Here is a 23,931-nt window from a genome sequence, read left to right on the forward strand (position 1 = left end):
TGGCAAAAGGAATTCATGCTGATAGACAATAATGGTAACCATTAGATCCAATGGCCTTTAAAAGAATGGTTAGAGGCAAGATTGATCGGTGGTCCATGTCTAACAGGCAAAAGTACATTTATAAGTCGGCTAGGTCTTTCAATTAATATGGTTTCGGCACCATAACAGGGCTGCTAAATGGCTTAGTACCATATTTTCATCAATTGCTATTTAAATACAAAATTGCTATTTAAATACAATTGAGGTTCTAATAGTTAATATTGCTGATGACCACATTTTATACAAGGTTTAGCGAATATTAATTTATTACGCAAGTGTTGTCCACCAACCTAGGGGTCCAACTTGGTCGGACTCAACCAGAACTCAACGGGCTTAACCCGTTTTTAACTTAGGATTGGGAAAAGCCAACCCAATTTAATTTCAGGTTAAGTTAGAGTTGAGGCCTTGCAACCCGACCCGACCTCTGTCCTCTAATTTTATCTTGATTTTCTGAGTTAAGTTTTTTTTTCTTGCATTTTTCCCGTTTGGCCCTAGGTGAACCCGAAATCAAGCCGACCCGATTTGGAGAAAAGCAGGTTAGATGGGTTGGGCTAGGGTTGAGAGATTTACAGGCGGATTGGGTCAGGCTTGACCATCCTTGAGCCAAGACTCACGTTGGGTCGGGTGAGGGTTGAAGGAAAGCTACCTTGGGTTGGGCTAGGGTTGGCTTCAACCCGACCCAAGTTGCACCCCAACACCAACCCTATCCCTTCCCCTTGTCACGTGGTACTTCTTTTATCCAACTCTCTCTTTGCCTCATCCAAATTTTTGATGCACTAGGTTTTATATGGTGAGAAGAAAACCCGACAGCCTCCTACTGCTACTGCCACTGCCACTGCCAGTAGCTGCCTCTCTGCATCCTGCCAGCTGCCTTTCTATAGCCTGCCATTGATGTTGTTGCCGTTGTCAGTGCCATGCCCGTCTATGACTGTTGCAACCACCACAACAGATTCCAAAGAAGAGACCGAAGAATGTTTCCATTGTACTATATGTACTTTGAACAACATTAATGTTCAACTGTACGTGCTTTAAAAACGCTTCTTAAGGATGTACTTTTTTTATAATAACACTGGATTTCTGCATTAGTATTAGGAATAAGGGATTATAAATTATCAGCATAGGAAGAATGTCAGTTCCTAATCTGGGAAATAAGATATAAGAGAATATAAATTTATGGAGCATGAATTATTAGAGCCCCAACTATAAGAGATATAAGATGATGTAGAACTTCTTGAAAGGAAGGTAAACTGAAGCTAGCTGGAACAAAAGACAGACTAATTTCTGACTCCATGAGAAGCAACTCAACTAGCACATTACGTGTTAAAATAACCCACATCTCAACTGAACTCTCCATTGATCTGGTATTACATCCGACATTAAATACAGGTGTAAGGATAGTTATGACATGATTGTCTCTATAATAAAATTATTCTAAACATTTATGACAAGTAGAAAGAGGTTCACCTTAGTCTTCCTTGTCATTAGGTCTATACCCCTCCCTGCTTTCACTCTCTGTGGCAGAGCTGCCTGTATCTTTAGCTCGAGTTTGTCGCTTCTCACGACTATCCTCGTCGTCTTGTTGGCTAATGTGTCGGATGAGCATAAAGACACCCACCAAAAATACGATAAGGTATACAGTTCTGATGCTGATTAGTGAATTGATGAAGCCCATCAATGAAGGACCACTAATTGTTTGCCGAACTGTTCTTCCTTCCCTATATCCTTCAAGGAACCGATTAATTTGAGACCCTTGATCCTCCTCATCTAAACTTTCTGAACCTGCAACCTGTTGCACAGATAATCTAATAAAAACCCACATAGCCACACCAAATGGCATGGATTAATGCTTCATTTCGCTTCCAAGACAGCAAAGCAAAAGTATTGAATAATAGCAATGATTCAAGAAAGAGAACTCTGATAAGAGTTTCCAAAAATAAAAATAAAAAGGCAACAAGGTCCACATTCAGTGGGAAAAGCTCCATGAATCAGAGGTTAGGATTGTCAACAGGGGGGATTTTGGTGTATGGCTCATCCAGAATGGATCGAGCAGATGAGTATTGGACCATCAAACAGGTGGAACCCACTAGTAGTGTTGCCCGCTCCAATTTTTCCTAAGGCTCCATTCATTGTGCATAATATTTGTTTTAAGCTCATTTTACGTTGAAAGAAACAGAGCCTAGGAGAAAATTATCCAGACACAAAATCCATCATTTAATAATTAGTTTTATTTCCAGTACCAGAGCATGAGTGAAACCATACTAGCCAGAAATGTGCTTTTGCAAGAAGACGACTTTCTAACAAAGACCAGGTTTTCCAATGGCAACGAAGAAGGATAGAGAAAGCAGGGCAGAAAATTTGTGCCTTTTGATACAAAAATAGAAATTGTCCACATGTATGAAAATTGGAAAAAACCACCAAAAAGATGTGCCTAAACTTACTACTTTATCATATCAATAGCCATTATGATTCATGAAAGGAAGAAACATGTTCCATAATAATAGACTGAAATCCAACTATATGGAAAGTATAAAAATAAGGGATGCAAGGCAAGTCCCTTTTTAAAATGTGAATAATGGTCATACAAACTCGTTACTAACAATAATACTAATAATAATTAGAATAATAACGATAAATAAAGAAATGAAAATGAAGAACAGTTAATTCATTATGGATATCATAAGCTCTAAAGGTTTGACTACATAATCCAAGCCAAACAATACAGATCCTTGGTTGTGATCCTTCTCCTACCTCCCTGGAACAAGTTTACTCCTATATTCAAAGTGAAGAGTGTGTGGGTGCGCTATGCTGCCGAGGCCGAGGCTGAGGCCGCGACAAGATCGATCAACACTTGCGACATTTTCACAAAGAGGTAATATATGACACCCTTCTACCACAGCTGCCCATGCACCGTCTCATCATGCCTCAATTCCCTCAAAAGAAATTATAACAATTTTCAAAGAGGAATTGGAGAGTCTAAGTCGTCTGATGGCTCAAGTTGAAGGACAATGGACCACATCCACATCCACATTTGCCCACACATGTACTTTTTTATCAGCTTATCATGCATCTTCTAGTTCCTCTGGACCATCTTGGGCCATCAATTCAGGGCCCACAATCACATGACCATTATGTCATCCTTATTCTCCTTCTATAGAGTTTGTACAGGTTAGGATCAGTGATGAGAAATTTTTCCAGCATCCCGAAAAGGAAATGCACTTGCATCTCTGTCTTTAACTCTTTCTCATCTTTGCATGCTCTAAACTTCACGAGTAATTTGTTGCCTGTTGGTAGTATCACCAAAATTTTGAATTGTAGTGTAACATTTTTTTCCAACTCATTGTGTGTGTGTTTCAGGACATGGAAACGAGGAAGGCGATTGGATGTGATCATGATGATGGTGCTTTCTACCATTTGGACACGCAAGCTACTTACATTTCCTAAGAGCATCAATCCAGTACTAATAATAGAGTCACGTCAATAAAGATTAGCTAATGCTTTGACATAACTGATTAGGTCACTTGCCTATTTCGGTGTTGAGATATTTGTTTCCTGAGTTTGTTTCTTTTCCTATCATAGAGTCGTATTGCAAGATATTTGAACTTGAAAAACATTATCGTGCATCATTTCCTTCAAGTGATAATAAAAGCAGCGTTCCATTGCCCTTGTTCATTCTAATGTTTGGGGACCTACTCCCACTACTTCCTCGTTTGGTTCTCATTACATTGTAACTGTAGTGGATGAATTTAGTCGTTGCACTTGGGGTATATCTTATGAGATTAAAAGATGAAGTCTATTATGTTTTTACTACTTCCTCGTTTGGTTCTCATTAAAGTTCTTTGTTTCCTGTTTGAAATTAAAAGATGGGGATAGGGATAGAGATGATTGGGGTGAGTTTCATGCTCTGTGTTTTGTATTAGTTTCTCTCTTTTTTAATATTTTAAAGGAAATATCGGCTGAGAGCAACTTTTACCACCCCACCAGCCTTTGTTTTTATAGAAAATTACAAAGAACTTCGTGTTGTAATTGTATTCACGTCAGGTGAATAACATTTCCCTTAATTATACATAAGTAGATCTTATCGATTAGTTTTATTATTATTATTTACCTTTTTAAAACTATTTTTTGTGATCATATTTGAAATTTTTTGCAGGTATATTTGAGGTGTCTCTAGCATATTGGTGAAAGGTCTCCCGTTTTGGCAATACATCTCCAGTTTTGAAGGGTCTGAGACAATTCTAATACCTGAAGTGTCGTGTGTGATTGTGTGTGATTAATTGACTAGTCTCTGATCTCATTGTAAATAAACTAGACTTTAAGGAATGCAGTTTCATATTGTTATTAAAATGCAAACTGTTTTGATGCATTTACGAGTATCTTTCAAGTGTGTTATAGCATAAAAGAAATTTACATCATATACTATATAATGACACAAAATGAATGTAAGGCAAAATGAGATAACCTTCTAAGAAATAAATCAACTTACTGTCAAGTATTCTTCGTTTTTATCCCAGACAATAATTTTTGGGAGTTTTGTCCTCTTATTGACCCCAAATGTATCAACAAAGGCTTCCCATTGCCTAAATCCAACATATCCAAATACTAAGTCACGGTTTGCAGACGCAGCAGCCTTCAACAACTTGATCAATTTCAGTGATTTTTCATCCAACTCATCCTCCACGATGGTTACAACAACTTTCCTCTCATCCTCTGCCAACAACTCGAGTGTATCATAGTTTATGGGCACAGACAGGGGCAATAGATTTTGCATAATGAACTCCTCTAAGAACTTCCCTGCAAAATTGAAACAGGAAATTCAAAATTCCCTTTGTATGTAAGCCAAGTAAATATATTTACTTAGAACAACAAATTTATGGAAGTAGCAGGAATTCTAGCTAGTGGCAAACCACTTCCAGATAAGTGAAGAAAGGTATGCACTACAGAAAGCATATCCAACAGGACTTTAGAGAAAATTCATGAGCGAAATAGTACAAGAAAATGTACCAAGTGTGAGTCACAAAGCAGTAAAGAATATGAACTTAACATAGTCAGAAAATTAACATTTTTTGCATAGGAAGCAAAAGAAAGATCTCCGTCATTTCGCAGAAGCAAATCTCTACAAGTTTGAAGTAGCATAAAGGTAAAGCTATTAATAAAGTAAAGAGACTTTGTTATTTAAAAGTTGTCAAGTCAGACATGTGAAAGACTTGCTGAATGAACCACATGCAGAGATGAATATCAGATCAAAGCTTCACTTTGTTTAGATATGTTTCACCTCTGTTTAATTTGAGAGGGAGAAAAAAAAAAGCTTAATTAATATAAAAAAAGACTTACATATGTTTCATTGATGTTACACTATATATTATAATAGAATTATGGATCTATGGTGTGTAAGTATGTTGGGCCAAGATCACATGTCTGATGCCTTATTTCCATGTCCAACGCTAACACACAATTGCTAACAGTAACATGGTAAAAGATAGTTATAGAAAGAATTGAAAACCTGCAATTCAACTCACCTTCCCAAGGGCCATAGAAGACACTTCTCTCGTTATTGTGCCTTGGATGAATGCAGACCAAAGAAGGAACTTTGTCAAAATCATATGCTACCATAATATCCTCAGAGAAATCCTTTGCAATAGAAAACCAGGATTTTTTCTTGTACTTCCTCGAAAACTCCAGTATTGAGGATTCATCCAAGCCAAAGCCAATAAATATAGGAAACTGTGTACCAGCCGTTTCAACAAATCTACTAATAGCGGAGTCTGAGTCAAGAAGGGAAACATCAGGCGCGACAAACTTTTTGAGGTAACGAATTATGAAATCCGCTTTCCTTGGACCAGAATACTCTACTGGGACGCCATGCATAAAAAGCTTCAATGTAGGAAAGCCACTACATCACACATGAGCACATTTAATCAGTCTATCATCAAATTGTTGACTAGCTAGGGTTGCAATAGAAAGAAAGTGACTTGTTCTTAAAATATTTCAATCTAAAGCTATCTGATAACTATGGATACAGATGAAAATTAAGGCATGGAAAACATACTCGATTTCGTATTTGGAAGTAAAACTTCTGAACTTGTCGGCATTGACTTTAGCAATCACGATAGGTTTATCCAACTTGGCAAGTACCAGAGCCGCTGCATCCAACTGAAAAGTAAGAGCTTATAAGTATGTTAGTCAATAGTCAGTTCTTCAGAACATGGGTTCTCAAAATAAGATGGAAATAACATATATGCGTGTGTGTGTGTGTGTGTGTGTGTGTGTGTGTGTGTGTGTGTGTGTGTCTCACAGACACACATAATGTTTAATAAACAAATACAATGAAACACAGCAAGCTGCAGTTTGGCTGTCAGAGACATGAAAAGAAGTTAACATATAAGATAAAAGAATTAATTAAGGCGCACAAAATCAAAGAGAAATAAGCTCATGCACTTAGGCAAGTTTGTTTCATCAGGTCTAGTGGCAACAAAATATAAACGGGCACACCAGGACACTTCAGCAATGCAGAATCCCAATTTACCGTAGGAGGGGTAAAAGAGAAGAAAGAACACCATCAGAGATAATCAAAATACTGAAATTTCAGGACAAGATATTAGGAACTCTTAATATTCAACAAGCAACAACAGGTAACCTTGTCTGTAAAGCAACAAATGTCAAGACAATTGATGACAAAACTACGCAAAACACTTGAGGTACTTTTTGGTTGCAAAAGGCTTCATGTGGTCCAGTCAGTGATGCTACAAATTTGCACAAAGATTCCACATAAGATCAACGACCTTTCAAATTTGCATGTACATCCAACTGTCCATAACTGCTGGATAACTGTCTGAAAACCCTTACTAGCTGGATTTCGCAACCACCAGGTACCAAAAAGCTATAAATGGACAGGGTCTCCATTCTAAACACACACACTCATCCCTATTCTAAAGAACACTTATATACAGATTTCGCAACCACCAGGTACCAAAAAGGTATATATGGACCCCCACGGTCTCCATTCTAAACAAACACTCATCCATCGCTTTTCATTTTCAAGCAATTTCTGAGCTAGACATCAAAGTTCTTGATTTAACTATCCTGAACAGTCCGGTATGATCATTGTCGATGATGCATTGGAGACCTACTCCTCTGTTTAAGATATGATCAAACACGCAAATAGGAGCCAAGGTCAGCATCTCAATTAGCCGATCTCCTGACAGGAAGGAAATCAATTGGGAATCCTTTCTGGATCTCATCAAAGAAGTCTGCGGACCTCTAGGGACACAGAGTTTTCCCCTCGAGCCATCTAATGACATTTAGGGAGTCCCCATCCGCTACTAGCCTAGCCCAATCATCTCTCGCTATGAATCCGATGCCTTGCAGCACTGCCCTGACCTCATCTTCATTCGAGTCCCTAACCCCGATCGGGCGAAAGAAAGACCAATGGGTGGAGCCATACTCATCTTTAAGGACACCCCTGATGCATTCCAGCCGAGGATTCCCAATGCTTGATCCATCAAAGTTTAGCTGGGGACTCCATCTAGGGGAAGGAGGCTAGGGGAAGGAGGCTATCTCCTCTCCTCCTCTCCTTGCTCCAACAAAACTCTTCAAGCCTCGCCTCAAGTCAATAGAAGAAATAAAGTCGAAGCATGGCATGGTCTTAGCCCAAGATATCACCGTCGAGATTACCTTCGTGTACAAACAGTGAGCATTTCTTTCCTTCCACAACAACACCCAAAGAATAGCCAACAACACTAGCCTCCATAAAATCTAACCTCTTCTTGGCCACGGCACAAAGAATTAGGATTCAAGGAGATCAGATAGCCGAGAGGAAAAGACCCAAGTCATCCCAAATCTCCTCAGAATCCAGCTCCAAATGACTCTAGCAACACTGCAAATGAAGGAACAAGTGGTCGACAAACTCCTCGACCCCCACACAAAGAGCACAATGAGGCCCTTTCTGTTTCTCACATGGTCGATTGTTAAGATCGTGTCCTGGCACGCAGTCCATCCAAAAGCACAAACACAGAGAAGAGCTGGGATGCCCTAAACCCTGTACACATACGAGGTAGGAGAGCTAGGCATAGGGTTGCGGTAGAAGGATTTGACGGTGAAAGATCCCGATGAGTCCCAAGTCCAAACCCTCTTATCTTACCAAAGTTTTAACATAACCGGGATCCAAGGCGGCAAGACCTCCAGAAGGAACAACACTACGCAATCCAGCTCTCTATCGAAGAACTAGCATCTGAATATGATCTTCCAAGATATCTGCCCCTCTGACCAATCTACACAATCTTGAGCCAAAGCCTCTTTATCAATCATCACGCAAAACATAGTGGGAAATTATTCTTTTAGAGGGCCCTCCTCACACCACTTGTCATTCCAAAAACTGATCATATCCCCCTGATAGACTTGAAACATGATTACTTCTTGAAGCTGATACTTCTGCCTTAGAATATCCTGCCACACTATCTGCCCATTACACCGGTACTTATCATCAGAAATCCAGTAGCCCTGGGAAGATCCATATTTGCTCTCTATCATCCTATTCCTAATCCACAGTTGATATCTTTCCTCCCCAAACCTCCACAGTCACTTTCCAAGGAGTGCTTTGTTATTGAGTTTAAAGTTTTTAGCCCTAAACCTCCTCTGACCGGCTTACACACCTCCTCCCACCGTACAAAATGAAACTTTCTCTTCACCAGTGAGTCACCACAAAGAAAATTCCTATGAAGTTGCTCGATACGCTTAACCATGGAAGCAGGATTCTTCCCTGGGAGCCTTCGAATCCCGCTTTTGATTCACGCTCTGGCAACCTTGAGTAGGATTTTTCACTGGGAGCCTTCGATTCCCGCTTTCGATTCCCGTTTCGATTCTTGCTTTCGATTCCCGCTCTGGCAACCTTGCGCTTAACTACCCAAATCGATCATTTGAACAAAGAAAAGTAATAAACCGGAATATTGGAAAGTACCGCCTTAATTAAAGTGATCATACTCCCAAGAGACACTAGCTTACACTTCTAGGATGACAATCTTTTCTCCACCCTCTCAATGATCTTCTTCGGCTTCTCTTCACACAAAGGGAGCACAATATAGGTGGCCGAGAACCGCTCAACCGAGAACCAAAGCAGATCTGCGAATTCTTGCTATTCTGTATTCAAGGGAAGCCAAATCCTCCTGAAACTATTTGGTTGGAGTTCTTGTCTATTCCGATAGAAAGTGATGAATCTAAAAACAACCATGCCACTTGGCAGAGATACAATGCAACAGCCCATAACTTCTTGTCAAACTCTACATGGACTCAACGTCTTCCCACGGCCATGCATGACTCCTACTAACTGATGTACCACTAATTAAAAACTATCCGAATTGACTCCCCCCACTACAACACATTATACCTATTAATTAGCTCCGTCAATGGGCAAAGGATTGGAAGCGCCGTTTCAATTCCATGGTGTTTTAGTTCTATATTCGAGGACCTGACCCTCTAATTCATTCGTTTAAGGAGTCGGATTACTCCCCCTTCCCTTTTTTTATTTAAAGATTTTTTTTTTCATCTTTCTTCCATGCTTTCCGTTGGTCAACATGACTTCCACTACAACACACCACCACTAATTAGCAACCACCCGAACCAACTCCCGCTAAAACACGACATTTGTTGCATGGGGACCTACTGACATGTGGTCAACCATGCATGTATCAATACGTCGTATACCGATTAGTTTCCATTTTTAGGGTTATTCCCTGTTTAGGGTTAGTCTAAGACTGAATGACTTCTCATTTTTTGGGCTCACCTAATTCATTTCTATTTTGCATTTAATGTAAACAATTCATTCGTCTCCTCTATTAAACTGAGGGACTATACTATTTTTTTGGCCGCTTTAAACCGAAACTAAATTGGGTAGTGCAAAGTGCAAACCAATGTAATATTCACATTGAGTCTGGATTAATGGGAGCTCCAAGATAGCGGTATTGACCTGCGGCTCTAGGGCGTGATTCAAGTAAATGGAATATCTAAAACAACCCATAAAGCTAAAAAAATAATAGTCCCAAAGTATGAATTTGTGACAATTCAACCCTAAAAGAACAGAGACCATATAGATCATAAAGAAATGACACGAATTAAAATCTAAACATCATACATAACTTGTAATAGACTAAAACCAGTATCAACCTAATAAACAATCTATTAAATTCAAAAAAAATTCAAAAAAAAAAATTAAAAATTTGAAGCCAAGTAATAGAAAAATATAAACAGCAAATTACCCATAAATAACAAACAAACAAATAACTTAATTAAAGCGGACCTCAGGAGCAAGACGCTGGCAGTGGCCACACCAAGGGGCGTAGAAATCTACAAGAACAAAATCGAAGGTGGAGATTGCGGAATCGAAGTTCGATTCGTCTAATTCTAACACGGTTCTATCTGTTGGGAACTCGTGGGAAGATATGGGTTTCAGAGAGAGGAAGATCGTCAAGATCGGAAGAATCAACGGTGGACGATGCATCTTCATGTTCGTTAGGGTTTGTATAAGGCGGTCAAGAGAAGAATCGAAGATCTCTCTCTCTCTCTCTCTCTCTCTCTCTCTCTCTCTCTCTGTATACGAATTGAATTACATTACAAAATATAGTCTTAAGATAGGTCAAAGAAGAGAACCGAATAGGGTAACGTTAAATTCATAAAATTCTTCTCTAGAGTGCTAAGCTCACTCGCGCGAGCATGTACTCTATATGAGCATTGTTGATTGGTGACAGTGATTGTCCCGGTCCCACATTGAAGGGAAGATCGTAGCCACTAATTCTAAGAGGGACGAATAATATAGTGGCAGAATGATCCAAACCGCTCATGTGATGGGCCACAATGTAAATAAATAGGCAGTATCCTACAAATCATATCCATTGGATGATCCTAACCCTCCAATCTGAAAAGGGACTGCACATTATAGAAAACTCATCAAATTGGAGGGCTATGGAGATACGGCCTACTTATGTTGTGGCCCATCAAATGAACGGTTTGGATCATCCTAAGCAGTGGGCCTCACTGTCCTTCTTGAAAAATATTGGCCTTCATGCCCACACAAGCATATAGATTTTTTTGTTGTCTCATGGGCCATGGCTAGCTGAGTCTGATCTTTATGTACCGTCCATTTTGCATAGGATTAGGATCAAAGAAGATTTTTTGGAACATGGCCTATCTACGATGGAGACAAAGGACTATAAAAATCAACGGTTCAGCTTTTATCGGCATAATTTCTAGAAAAATCTTGAGCAACGTGTGCTGGGTCAAGGCTCTAGAATAATCCGATCAAAGTTATCTTAGGATAATCCAATGGAGCTGATTTTTTTTGTGGACACCCTATCTATGTAAGGGCCTTTCAAATGAAAGATCATCCTAAAGATGTTGGCCCTGTGCTCGAGCTCATATCCTCCACCCCGTTTCAGCCCATTACGGACTAGCTGCTACACCCCATTTCAGCCCATTTACAAACCCCCCATACACCCATCAGCTTGATACAGTTTGAGCCCATTTACAGACTAACGGCACACACATCCGTTTCACCCCCATTTCAAAAAAAATTAACTCAACTTTCAATTTCTTGCATTTTATTTTCGTTCTAAAATTACTCCCATCCCGTGCATCGCACTGATGGTCCCACTAGTGACGATTTAAATGAATAAAACAAAAGGAGAGTGGCTGCTCTCTCATGCAACAGCTGGTCCGCGAAATGCCTTATGCGGTGGTCCCTAGCAAATCCCTAAAAAGTGGACATTCATTGAAGGAATGCTAAAGTGAGGGGCACCCTTGCAAAAAAAAAAAAAATGAAGAGCGACCCCATTGGTGGAAAGTCCCCGGAGTTCATTCATAAATGTACTTTGGTGACTTTCCACCAATGGGGGCGCCCTTTCATCCAATTTTTGCAAGGGCGCCCTTTAGTCTAGCATTCATCTATTCATTTTAGAATGTTTCATTACATAAACTCTCACGGGGTCACCCTTTCAAGATTGCAGCAGGAATTTTCTAGAAAAGTTTGGAAAAGAAAAATTTTCCCCTGCTTGATTATATATTTACATATAAGGGTGTCAATTTTGGCTCGGGCTCGGAATCTCGCTCGAGCTCGGCTCGAGCTCTGCTCGAATCCTTAACGAGCCGAGCTGAGCCCGAGCTAGGCTAGGCTCGGCTCAGCTCGTTAAGGCTCGTTAAGAATTTAATATATATTTATATATATACACACACACACTAAAAGGATTGTCCAGGGAGTGAAAGGGGGAGGCAAAATATGTCACTTCTTTTTTGGAACCCCATTTGTTACTTGGACCACCCCCCGTAGTGTAAAAAGAGTAGTTAAATTACACTAGATAGGGCTGTCCAGGGAAGATGAGGGGTGTGAACTTAATATAACCCGAGCTAGATAAGGCTCGCAAGCCTGACCGAGCTGAGCCGAGCTTTTGAACTTAACGAGCCGAGCCTGGCCAAGCTCAGCTCCACTCGGCTCGTTTACACCCCTATTTACATATGAGAAAAATAACTTGAACCACTGCACCGCAGCTCAAGTTTTATCTACAGTGAACTGTAATTTATAACTACAATACCAATTGAATTCATCAATACCCTCTAAACGGTGGAAACGAAAAAATAAACCCTCGGAAAAAAAAATTCCTACGATCCAAACAGGGGTAATCTATAAATTGATCAACGAAAGTGTGGAATTTAGGGTGCTGAAGGGTGTTGCTATGAAACCAAGAATATAACCGAGCAAATCCCTATATGCCACATGGCATGAGGAAGGGTCGTTTTGTCATTAAAACAAAAAAGTTTAAAATAACGGCAAGTGGTTGCTAACCTGTTAAGAGGCTATTGTTGGTCCCATACTCGGTTCTCAAATCGGTTTGGGATGCAAAAAGCAAAGGGTCTCTTTAGGCCTATGGTAAAAAAAAAAAAAAAAATCTCGTAAAGAAAAGTTGTTAATGGCGTGTTTGGCGGCCATGAAATTTGTTCTCATGATAAGCTAGTTTCTCCAAGTAGTGAGACAGGGGTTGAGAGAGTGAAGTGGCTAAAAATCAAGAAACTAGTGTGTTCAAGTGGTAAGAAGTTGCTAAAAATCAGGAAACAAAAAGGTCTACTCAAAATAGGATCGACTTTTTCCTGATTTTTTTTTAGCCACTTCTCACCCTCATCTCAATCGTACCCTCAAACTTCTCTCCTCCTACCCTCTCTACTAACAAAAATTCCTGGCTGCCAGACATGGCCTACGAGTAGATTTCCAGTGGGCTAACTCATTTTCAACAGAATTATTTTCCGGAAAAAATATTTTTCCCTACTTTCCAGTTAAAGTTTTTCCTTCTTAACCAAATAAAATGTTTTTGTAGGAAAAATTAGATAATAATAATAATAATTGGGAAGTGATATATCCGCCCCTTTTGATCACTAGGAACACCCCCTGTCAGTGTTTGTGGCAATCAGGGGCATTGAATTCTTCCGACATAATTAAGTACAATAGCCCCTCTTTAGTCACTGATGCACTGACAGGGGATGTTCCTAGTGATCAAAAGGGGCGGATATATCATTTCCCTAATAATAATAATATGATCTGATATATACGGTTACTACAGTTTTGAGACTATTAGAAAGTCTCAAAACAGCTTACGAAATAATTTATGGAGGCAGATGCACTTATAGATTTTGGAGAAAAAACCCTTGAAAGAAAAATCAGTTTGTTGACTATTGAAGAAAAGAGGCTGAGTTCCAACCCAAAACTCAGACCTCAGACCAAGCCTTTGTTTCTGCATCACATCTTATAAGGTGGCAAAAGCTTCTTCAGTTTTTTTTCCAATGTGGGACTAAATTTTTTGCATTGGATTTCAAACACATACTCAGAACATGCATGGTCTTGGGTTCAAGTTTCAAGGCAATACTAAAAGATAAGGAATTTTTTAAAAAAAACAGAGGGAGATTCTTACTCTCAATCTTCTCTATGAATTGAACAAAAATTCCAACATTTTTTTTCTTGAAATCCAAGTTCCAACCCACAAGACGCTCTGAAGGGTATTATGATTATTTTTAGTAAGGTAACTTATATCGCCCCTTTTTTCTTCCCCGGGCCGCTCTCTCAAGTGTATTTATCTTTATTCTTTTTACACTACAAGGGGACGGCCTGGGGAAGAAAAGGGGGCGAATATATCATTTCCATAAAGTGCTAGCATAATATTCTCAATCGGCACAGTGTAGAATAAATAGATTAGGGAGGGCATCCAACTTTGGTACCCAAAATTCTTTTATTGCAAAAGAATTTAAGTAAAGCCTTTTAATTTCTTATTGAAATTCAAAATATAATTTGGTGGTAGAAAATATGGTAAATTAATTTGTTAAATGAGCTAAATATAATTGTCCAAATAAACTAAAAGCATACTTATCAAAAAATACCTAACTTCACCGCCAAAATTAGGGAAGATAATGATCCGGGCAACTAAGGGAAGTGATATATTTACCCCCTTTTTTATTTGGGACAGCCCCCTCTAGTGTATTTATGATTAGTCCTTTAAAATAGAGGGCGCTGTCCCAATTGTAAAAAATAGACGAATATATCATTTCCCACAACAAATTATGTAATTCGAAGGTGCTCTCTAATCAAGAACACCATTAAATCGTTATTAGCATACTGTTTTTTAGAAGGGATTTGCTAGGGAATTTCACGGAACGCCATTTCGTGGCTTGCTTTTACAAGAGATTTTGTCTTATTCATTTAATTCATCGGTGGCTGTTCTCTCCTGCAAAAGTGAGCCGCGAAATGGCTTTCCGCAAAATTTCCTAGCAAATCCTTTTATCGGATTTAAGTGGTCTTAATTTCTTTAATTTCTTTAATCATCGCGAGTACGACTTTCCTATTTGGGCATTTGGCAAAATATAATCTTTTTTTTTATGGGATTAGGCGAGATCCCGACCAGATATATTAAAAAGAAACAATAATCTTCTTTGCTCTTTAACCAACTTTTTATATTTTAGTGGTAAAAAAATCAAATAAAGTATATTTTTTGTAATTTTTTTTTTTCTAAAATTATTATCCGCGAGCAATATATGTGACTTTTACTAGTAGTATAGTATAGATAGACAATATTGTTTATTTTTTGTGTAGGATAAGTTTACAATCCAAATGCAGGGGAAAGGGAGTAGAAAAACAACCATAAAGGAGTCCTTCTAGAACCATGGCAGTTGCTTCTATAATAATAATTATTATATTAAATATATTAAATAAACGAATTTTAAATTAAAATGATAATGTATAAATTTTATATTACCCATAACATGAAAGACATAAAGTAGCCAAGCGCAAGGTGCCACCTTACAATTTTCTTTATAACATAGTATAAATTAATTCAAGAAGTTTGGTTTGGTAGTTCATACATGTAAAATAAAAATAATAAACATACTGAATAATTGAATTTTAAATTAAATTGATAATGTAGAAATATTATATTATCCATAAACTTGAAAGAAATAAAGTAGCCAAGAGCAAGGGGCCACCTTACAATTTCTTTTATAATACAGTAAAAATTAGTTTAAGAAGTTTGGTTTGGTAGTTCATACCTGGCCTTATAAACAAAATACAAATAATTTCTGGATTTGATGGGCCTCCAAATGTTCTGGAACTTGACACATATCACTTGTTTGGTGAACTGGACCGGAGTTGATGGTTCAAGCAATAGATTAGAACTCCCTAGCAACTATTAGAATTAGAGTACATAAGCACTAAGCAGAACATGCCACTTGGCACAATCTCCTTAACCCTTTAGCCAACTTTCCTGTAACTGAAAACTTAGAACTACCCAATAACTCCCTAGATTTCCCCCATATGCACTTTCCTGCTAACTCTATTCTTAATAATTTCAGTAGTTTAAGTAATTATTGTTATGGCTTTAAGAGAATTATGACCTTGGATGGTACAAATTAAGCATAAATACTACTCTTCACACTAACTAATTAAGAATCTATAGCTTAACAGTTAACTCAATTTATATATGTATGATAACCTCTAATGCCTTAGGGATTAGATCTAAATGATCTTTAGCCATCAAATTAAAGAGTGAAGAAATTCACTTGTTGCCTTTGAGATTCCGATTTTGAAGCAGATTCACCAAGCTTTATCTTTACATTTGGCTTGTGTTCTTGAGCTCCAAGATCCCCTACGCCTTCTCCTCCCTCGCACAAGCTTTGGGAACCCGTGTTTACAAGTGTAGAGCAACCTTCAGGTGTTCCCTCATGAAGATGGGATGAAGAACTTCCATCAAGCTCATTCCTTCCCAAATAGCACATGCTATTCATATCTTCACTCTCCTCAAGCTTAGGAGGTTGCTAAATTTTTTATTTTATTTTATTTTTATGACATAGGGTATCCCCAGTTCCCCACCCCATTTTAGGGTGGGACTAATCCCTTTGGATGCACGCAATCACCAGTAAACTTAGTGATTAGCAACTTTCCAATGAATTCCAATCTTAGTGAGTAGCAATCTTAGTAGTGGTTAGCATACTTTATCAACTTTCCAATGAATTCCAAGCTGAATTAGCAAGTTGCCATGGGTCTAATGGAACTGGAGCCGATTGCTAATCTTAGTGATTCACTGATTTGTAATGAAAGATGTAAACATTCTAACAATATATTTACATTTCTCAATAATTAACATATAAATGTTGTAAGGTGCAGTGCTATGGCCATATATCTTTGGCAGTTGGGTCATGAATTATAACCTTTTATAGCATTCATTCATTTTTCAATTTCATTGAATTATTACTTAGTCTATTAATTGCATTATTTGTGAGTAAATTGGTTGGCTCAATTCCAAAAGGACTAAATTGATGCTGGTGTCCCAAGCATAATTTGTCCGACTATCCGCAACAAGATTACCTTTCCTAAGGAGCTACTAGATATGACCAACTATATATTCCTCATACTCGCAATACTTAATGTTGTTTCTTTTGGTGGGAATGTGTTTCACTGTTTAATTTTTCTCGTACTTTGATGGGTTAGAGGCAAGGTTTTATGTGCTGCTCTTGTATCGTTTATTCTTAATAATCAAGTTTAACCTACGTACGTCCCTTGGTTACTAAATAAATTCCAGATCATAAAAATTGGTTTGACCAGCGAGTCTGATCAACTCGGACCTGACTCGGCGAGTTTTAGTACTATGGTATGAACATGTCAATTGAGAGAGAGAGAGAGAGAGAGAGAGAGAGAGAGAGAGAGAAGTGGGCATTGGCTTTAATGTCACATGGCATGCATGTTAGCCTTGCCTGCAAAGACTATATATATAAATTCTATTTCTCCTTGAACTAACAAATCCTTATCTGACCAAACACACAAAGGAGAAAAAGGTTTATCAAAGTGAGAAAACAAAGACAACAAAAAACATGGCCCTCGTCATTATGTTAGGATATAACACTAGCCATGACTAAGATCGACTGGTTGGTACGATAAGGGAAAGCATATGACCCCACCACCCTCGTCATCTCCTCACAAGCAGATAACAAAGCCCATCTCCTCTCTACCAAAGCAATCCTCTTATATTATATGTAAAAAAGAAAATTTAAACAAATAAGCATTACAGACAGAGCATAAATATAATAATGTCACTTAACGGTTGACACTTAGCCTCATTAAGCAAACCCAATTGTATTAGGTGGAGTACGGTCGCCTTCTAGAAAGAACCCCACTTCTTGTTTTCTTCCATTTTTTTACTTTCTTTTCCCACTTATTTTTATAAGGAGGGAAATGATATTTTTCACCTTTTTGTCAGTATTCCCGACCCCTTTTTTTTCTTTTCTTAAAAATAATTACATTTTCACCACCTTTTTGTGTTTGTTCAAAATATTAGAACCTCTTGGGTGCCATCATGATTAACAGTTCTCTGCAAATTAGATTTTTTAGATTTGATCTGTTTCTTTGGTTGTAAAACGGGGGTAAAACAAATTTTACACCCAGTTTTAGGTTAAAAAAAAAGGAAATGAGGGATAAACCCCCCCCTTTTTAATGGTTTCTGTTAGAATGGTTCACCGCTGATCTTGAGGGCAAATTCACCCCCTAGGGAAAACGTTAAAGGCCTTTAACGTTTTCCTTTGCCTTTAAAACTTAACGAATAACGGTGGGTTGGGTTGGGAGGGGATTCTGAGGGGAAAATATCATTCCCCAAAAAAAATGGGGCTAAACACAATCGAAGTGGGTCCCAATATGTCTTTTAGGAATCAGCAGAAAAGTGATAGCATTTTCCACTAAATTTTGTCATTATCTGTAGAAAAGAATATTATGTGCGATTTGATGTTACGTGCCCTCGATTGGTGCCACGTAGCTTCTCCCGATTTGAGCCACGTGTCCACTCCAGATTGGTGGCGAATTTTATCCCCAACAATTATAACTATTATTTGCAAATAATCATAGTGAACTTCAAAACTAATGGCATATATACACATACAAAATATGGGAAATAATTTCAAGAGATATCTCATCATCTAAAAATTTTATTTTATTTTCCATCCATTCAAAGGAAGTGGAAAGAGATTGAAAGGGGAGAGACCCGGCAATTGATGGAAAAAAACAAGAGGTAGTTGTCTTTTCCACGTCATCGTAGTACCAACCATCAACCACCACTGCCTCATGTTTTTCTCTTTCTCTCTATAAAATCATCACTACAATACAATAGAGCAAAGAGCCTATAACGTCTGTCCAAGTTGGTAGAGTTTGGGTGGTAAAAAACAAAAGAAGAAATGAAGTAGAAAACCCCACAATGGTGAGTTGGAATCATGACTTTTTCACGTGGCCAAGTTGATTTTGGAAGCTTCCTTTTCACGAGTGGTCAATGAGAAAAAGGAATGAAAAAGAGAGAGAGAGAGAGATAGGATTTGGAAAGTGAAGCATCTGTATGTAGTATAGTAAATTCAAACAAATCCCAAAAAAGGAGTTGCGTGATTAGGTTAGGTACTTGGGACGGTGGTGTGAGATAACAAGTGGGTTCCACAATACGCGTGGTGTGAATCAAACCCTATTCTCACCCTCTTGTACGTTCTGATAGAAACACCATGTATGCCCTTTTTATATATACACCCTTCACTGAAAATAGGCATAGTAATGAACATTTACAAATACTCTGTTCATTTTATTTTATTTTTTGTTGTAATAAACACAATGCAGCTTTTATTTTTATTTTTTTTATTTGTTTCTTATAAAATTATACCATCATGCATTTTCTAAATATTTATTTTTCTAGTTTTCTCCAGCATTAACTCGTCAACAACAAAAAAAAAATAACAAAAATTTATTTTTCGATCTTGAAACAAATATATGTCTCACAATGAAGAGCCGCAACTAATCTTGTTCTAGGCTGCTTCTCCCTGGTTGTGTTCATCTCTTATACTGTGTAGATGTCTTGTATTCTGGCATTGTATAAGAACCCAACGGACTTATGTGCACAATATACATGCAGGTCGAGCTGTGTGGTCAGTTCTCTAGGGTGCAAGGGAAGCATGTCCTGGAAGAAAATTTTAATTTTTGGTTTTGCTTCGAAGGGTATTTCGGTAATTTTCTAACGTAGTGGCATTGACAATAAGCCACTATTAGGAATTCAAGGGCAAGGTATTCTTTGTGTTTTCTTGGCCAAGAAGAAAACTTTTCTCCCGTGGACTTAGGCACAGTAAATCTTGTATTTTTTTTTTGTGTGATTGTGTTTATTTGCAATGTTCCTTGATGTTTTGCTAAAACATCATGTTTGACCTTGTGGATAAGGTTTTCTCCCATGTGTATATATGGAGATTCATTGGTGAAAGCATGGATCTCCATGAATAATGGTGCACATGACCATTTCTGACCCTCCCTAACTAACGAACTTCCTACTCACTTTTCTTTAATTGCATTTCGGTTACCTACCCTTTACCTACCCAAACACATCACATGTTCTCCGCACTCCTCCAACATGGAACCCAAGTGCCAAAATTCCAAGAAACTATTAAAAAATCTCAAGATGATTAAAAGAAGATGAAACCCAAACCCCACCAATCTATCTTCTCAAAAAATTTCACAACCCATTTGGCATTTCTCTTCTTTGGTCTTTTTTATGGAAGATAATTTATAATAAAAGAGAATAAGAAAAAGATCAAACATAAAGAAAGTCCTTCCCTCAAAACACAAATATACTCCTTTTTTCATTGGATAACTTCAAAAGGTTTTATCAATACAGAGAGAGCTAACAATCCATAGGTCTGTAATATCTGAGATCATAAGAATTGGGTATTCTCTGGCAAGTGCAAGACCCATTACTCTGAAACCCTAAATGACAACACAGACAGATTGTTGTTTGATTCTTAGACTCGTCTAAATTTGTTGGTGGAGGCTGAGATTGGAATGGGAGGCTTATGGAGAGCTCAAGATTGATTTCAGGGTATATTTGTTCTTCTTCACTCATGCCACTGCGATTCGCCTCTTCCACGGAATCAACCGGGTTTCTGTTGTTGTTATTTGGTGAAGAAATAGCTAAAAAATTGGGTTCTGGCTTTGCTGAGATTGCAAAGATTTCTGGTTCAGGTGTTGCTGAGATTTCCCGTGGAGAAGAATTCAACATGTCGGAAAAAGACTCGCCGATGCGGCGATGTGTCTGAGGGTCGAGCCCTCGGCTGAGGAGCTTTCTTTTGATGTGGGTGTTCCAGTAGTTCTTGATCTCGTTGTCTGTTCTTCCAGGCAAGCGTCCCGCTATTAGAGACCACCTAAAGTAAGAAGAACAAAAGCAACTATAATGAGTTGTTAAAGTATAAGTGATTAATCTTTATCATTCAAAAGAAAAGTATAAGTGGTTAAATAACACCAACTCTAACAGCTTAAGCTTTCACATGGTATCAGAGCTATTGCCTCACGACAGGTACTGGGTCAAAACCCAACAATTCCTTGATATTAAAAATTCACGTGTACGGCCAACCCAAAAAAAAGAGGGACACAAACTTAACAGCTTAAGCTTTTGGAGTCTTTATATTAATTGTGAATTAACTGGGACTTAATTAAATTTAAAGGCATTCGACAAAGAAAATTTAAGTACACTCATCTAGATTGGTAGTGCAAATCAGACAGTGTTGCCTAATTCTCTAGCAAAATTGGGATGATCTAACTATCTTTAATAGCCTAATCTAGACTGAGCCTAAGCTAAGATTCAAATGGAAAAGAAGTATGCTTTGTATCCTACCAAAAAGAAAATTGGGCTTTGTGAAAGCATGTTACAAGAGAGAGATTGGAAATCTATTGGGGTCTTATCATGACAGAAAAAGATTTTGTCCAAAGGTGTTTAAAAAGAGCAAAGCTTACTTATTTCCGAGTAAGCTGTGGAGCTTGATGATGAGCTCGTCTTCATCGTCGGTGAAGTTTCCTCTTTTAAGATCAGGCCGGAGGTAGTTTATCCATCTCAGTCTGCAACTCTTTCCACATCTAAGCAAGCCTAGATAACCAGAGAGAGAAATAAGAAATAACCCACAAATAGGTGCAAGAATTAGATGAAATAAGCAACAAACAATGAGTTAGAAAAAGACAAGAATTCTTTAATCTGAAGAGATAAAAAAACCCACAAAGGATTGAAACAAATAAGACTAAAAAAGGTGTTTGAATCTCTGACATAGGGGAATGGAAATTAGAAAACGATAAAATTTTAAAATCTGATGAGATAATGAAAAACCCACTTAGGATTGAAACAATTTAGACTAAAAAAGGTGTTAGAATCTCTGACATAGGTGAATGGAAGATAGAGAAGGATAAAATTTAAATATCTGATGAGATAAGAAAAACCCACAAAGGATTGAAGCAAATAAGACTAAAAAAGGAGTTAGAATCTCTGGTATATATAGGAGAATGGAAGAAAAGGATAAAATTTTAAAATCTGATGAGATAAACAAAAACCCACAAAGGATTGAAACAAATGAGACTAAAAAAGGTGCTAGAATCTGTGACATAAGATAATGGAAGATAGAAAAGGATCAAATTTTAAAATCTGATGAGATAAACAAAAACCCACTAAGGATTGAAATAAATAAGACTAAAAAAGGTGACATAGATGAATGGAAGACAGAAAAAGAAAAAATTGTAATATCTGATGAGATAACAAAAACCCACAAAGGATTGAAACAAATAAGACTAAAAAAGGAATTCTAACAGAAGAAAAGGGAAGATAGAAGAAACCTGCAGCTTTGGGGAGAGACCTCCAACATCCTTCTCCATGAGCTCTGATATAAGAGATAAGTCTCTGATCTTCCTCTTTAGTCCAGGCTCCTTTGTTGGTATGGGCTTTCTCACAACAAGGAGAACGACCCATGTGTGTTACCTATTATGATTTCTAAAACAAGAGAAGAAAAAAGAAGAAGAAGAAAAAGAAAGAGAAAGAGAAAGATTGGGGTTTGTTTGGTGTGTTTTGTTTTGGTTGATTGTTGTTGTTGTGTGCAGTTAATTGAAAGAGTGGAATAAGAGGAGATAGAGATTTATACGTGAAGGAAGAAAATAGGAGGGCCAATTGACTCGATCCCTTTGAAGGGGTATTTGACCGAGTTGGTCAGAAAGACGAGTGGTTATGAATAAGAGGGAAAGGACTGGATTTGGTAGGTATATAACTCTACTTTTACGTCATTTTTTTACGTTTTTTTTTCCCTTTTCTTTTGCTCTCCTACCGACATTTTTTTACGCTGCACTCACTACACCTTTTTTAAGGTTTCTAGAAAGGACGGTAAAAGAGAGAGAATCTGTTTGTTTGGTGACCCAACTCCTGCCCTCTTCTTATGGAGCTAGTGGGTTTCTTACTTTCTTTCTTTTATGATTTTTTTTGTTTTGTTTTCTGGGCCTGACTAACCTCATTCCTTTTTGGCTCTTCTATTGAATTCGAGTCTATGAGATCTCAGATTCTTTTGACTTGGAAAAATTAATCTAAGGCCCTGATTGGATTGGAAGAAAAAAATTCTGGACGAAAATATTTTCTTGGGAATTTATTTTCTTTCCATGATCTAGAGGGATATTACTAGGGCTGGCAATTTCACCAGAAAAAGAGGGGATCCGCCCCGCCCCGCCCCGTTTGGGGAGGGGATTCCCCGATTTGAAAGGGGAAGGGGAAGGGGAAGGGGAATATAAAAATTCCCCGGTGCGGGGAGGGGAAGGGGAAGGGGATGGAGTTGTCCCCGCCCCGCCCCGCGCCGCTAATCAATGCCATTTTTTTGTAAATTTTTAAGTGTTTTTTTTAAGGAAAACGACTAGAAACTCTGTGGATCGGCTACAAGATTCCCCCAAACATAAACTTAGCTTGTCTTTTCCTTTTAATTAGCTTCTGAGAGCATTTTGGGAACTATAATAACCTTTTCACAGATGTTGAAATAATAAAGACAAGCTGAGAGCCTGAGACGCTGAGTGTATGCAATTATCAAAAAATCGTAGTGCCAACAGAATTTTAGGGTTGGATTGCAGGTTTTAATTTTCAACAAGAAAAATTTAGCTACTAGAAATTTGTTTCATGTCAGCACTAGACTGAATTGCAATTAAAGAAATAAGTCATTTGTTGATTTTGTTCTCTTCTCCATTCTCATTTCTCATGCTCATCTGGGGGTTAACATGCTATACAGAATGAACTAATGAACATTATTTTGCGTGTGTGAGCGCCCACTTATGGACTTTTAAAGTTCATTGTGACTACTGAAATAGTTACTTTTTGCACATTGGCTGCCTGTTAATGAAGGTAATCCTGGTGCTCATTTCCTATTTATCATTCCATAATTTATGCAGAAAATTGCTGAAAGATGAGGTCCTGTTGTTATTTATGTTTGTTGTCTCATCCATGCATTTCTGATTTTGTCCATCTGTTTGTTGATCACATGAATAGAATCATAGCATTCATCACAATATTGTCTGTAATGGACGTA

The 23,931-nt window shown here is 38.0% G+C and overlaps 2 protein-coding genes across 2 annotated transcripts; both read right to left on the minus strand.

The window, feature by feature from the left end:
• Nucleotides 1–1,297: 1,297 nt before the first annotated feature.
• Nucleotides 1,298–10,652, minus strand: PDIL5-2 (PDI-like 5-2). Its single transcript, XM_077392583.1, has 5 exons — nucleotides 10,328–10,652; nucleotides 6,086–6,189; nucleotides 5,556–5,929; nucleotides 4,523–4,830; nucleotides 1,298–1,825 (listed from the first exon to the last, which is right to left on the minus strand). Exons 1-5 carry the CDS (start codon nucleotides 10,532–10,534, stop codon nucleotides 1,505–1,507), a joined length of 1,314 nt encoding a protein of 437 aa, XP_077248698.1. The 5' UTR covers nucleotides 10,535–10,652; the 3' UTR covers nucleotides 1,298–1,504.
• Nucleotides 10,653–20,172: 9,520 nt separating this feature from the next.
• LOC143888227 (myb-related protein 308-like) lies at nucleotides 20,173–22,572 on the minus strand. The gene is made up of 3 exons (XM_077392584.1): nucleotides 22,214–22,572; nucleotides 21,350–21,479; nucleotides 20,173–20,760 (listed from the first exon to the last, which is right to left on the minus strand). Exons 1-3 carry the CDS (start codon nucleotides 22,344–22,346, stop codon nucleotides 20,244–20,246), a joined length of 780 nt encoding a protein of 259 aa, XP_077248699.1. The 5' UTR covers nucleotides 22,347–22,572; the 3' UTR covers nucleotides 20,173–20,243.
• Nucleotides 22,573–23,931: the final 1,359 nt, after the last annotated feature.

This window comes from Tasmannia lanceolata, unplaced genomic scaffold (genome assembly GCF_043159265.1).
Source record: "Tasmannia lanceolata isolate RefF3 unplaced genomic scaffold, GAP_Taslan_0.1 ptg000012l, whole genome shotgun sequence".
NCBI lineage: Eukaryota > Viridiplantae > Streptophyta > Magnoliopsida > Canellales > Winteraceae > Tasmannia > Tasmannia lanceolata.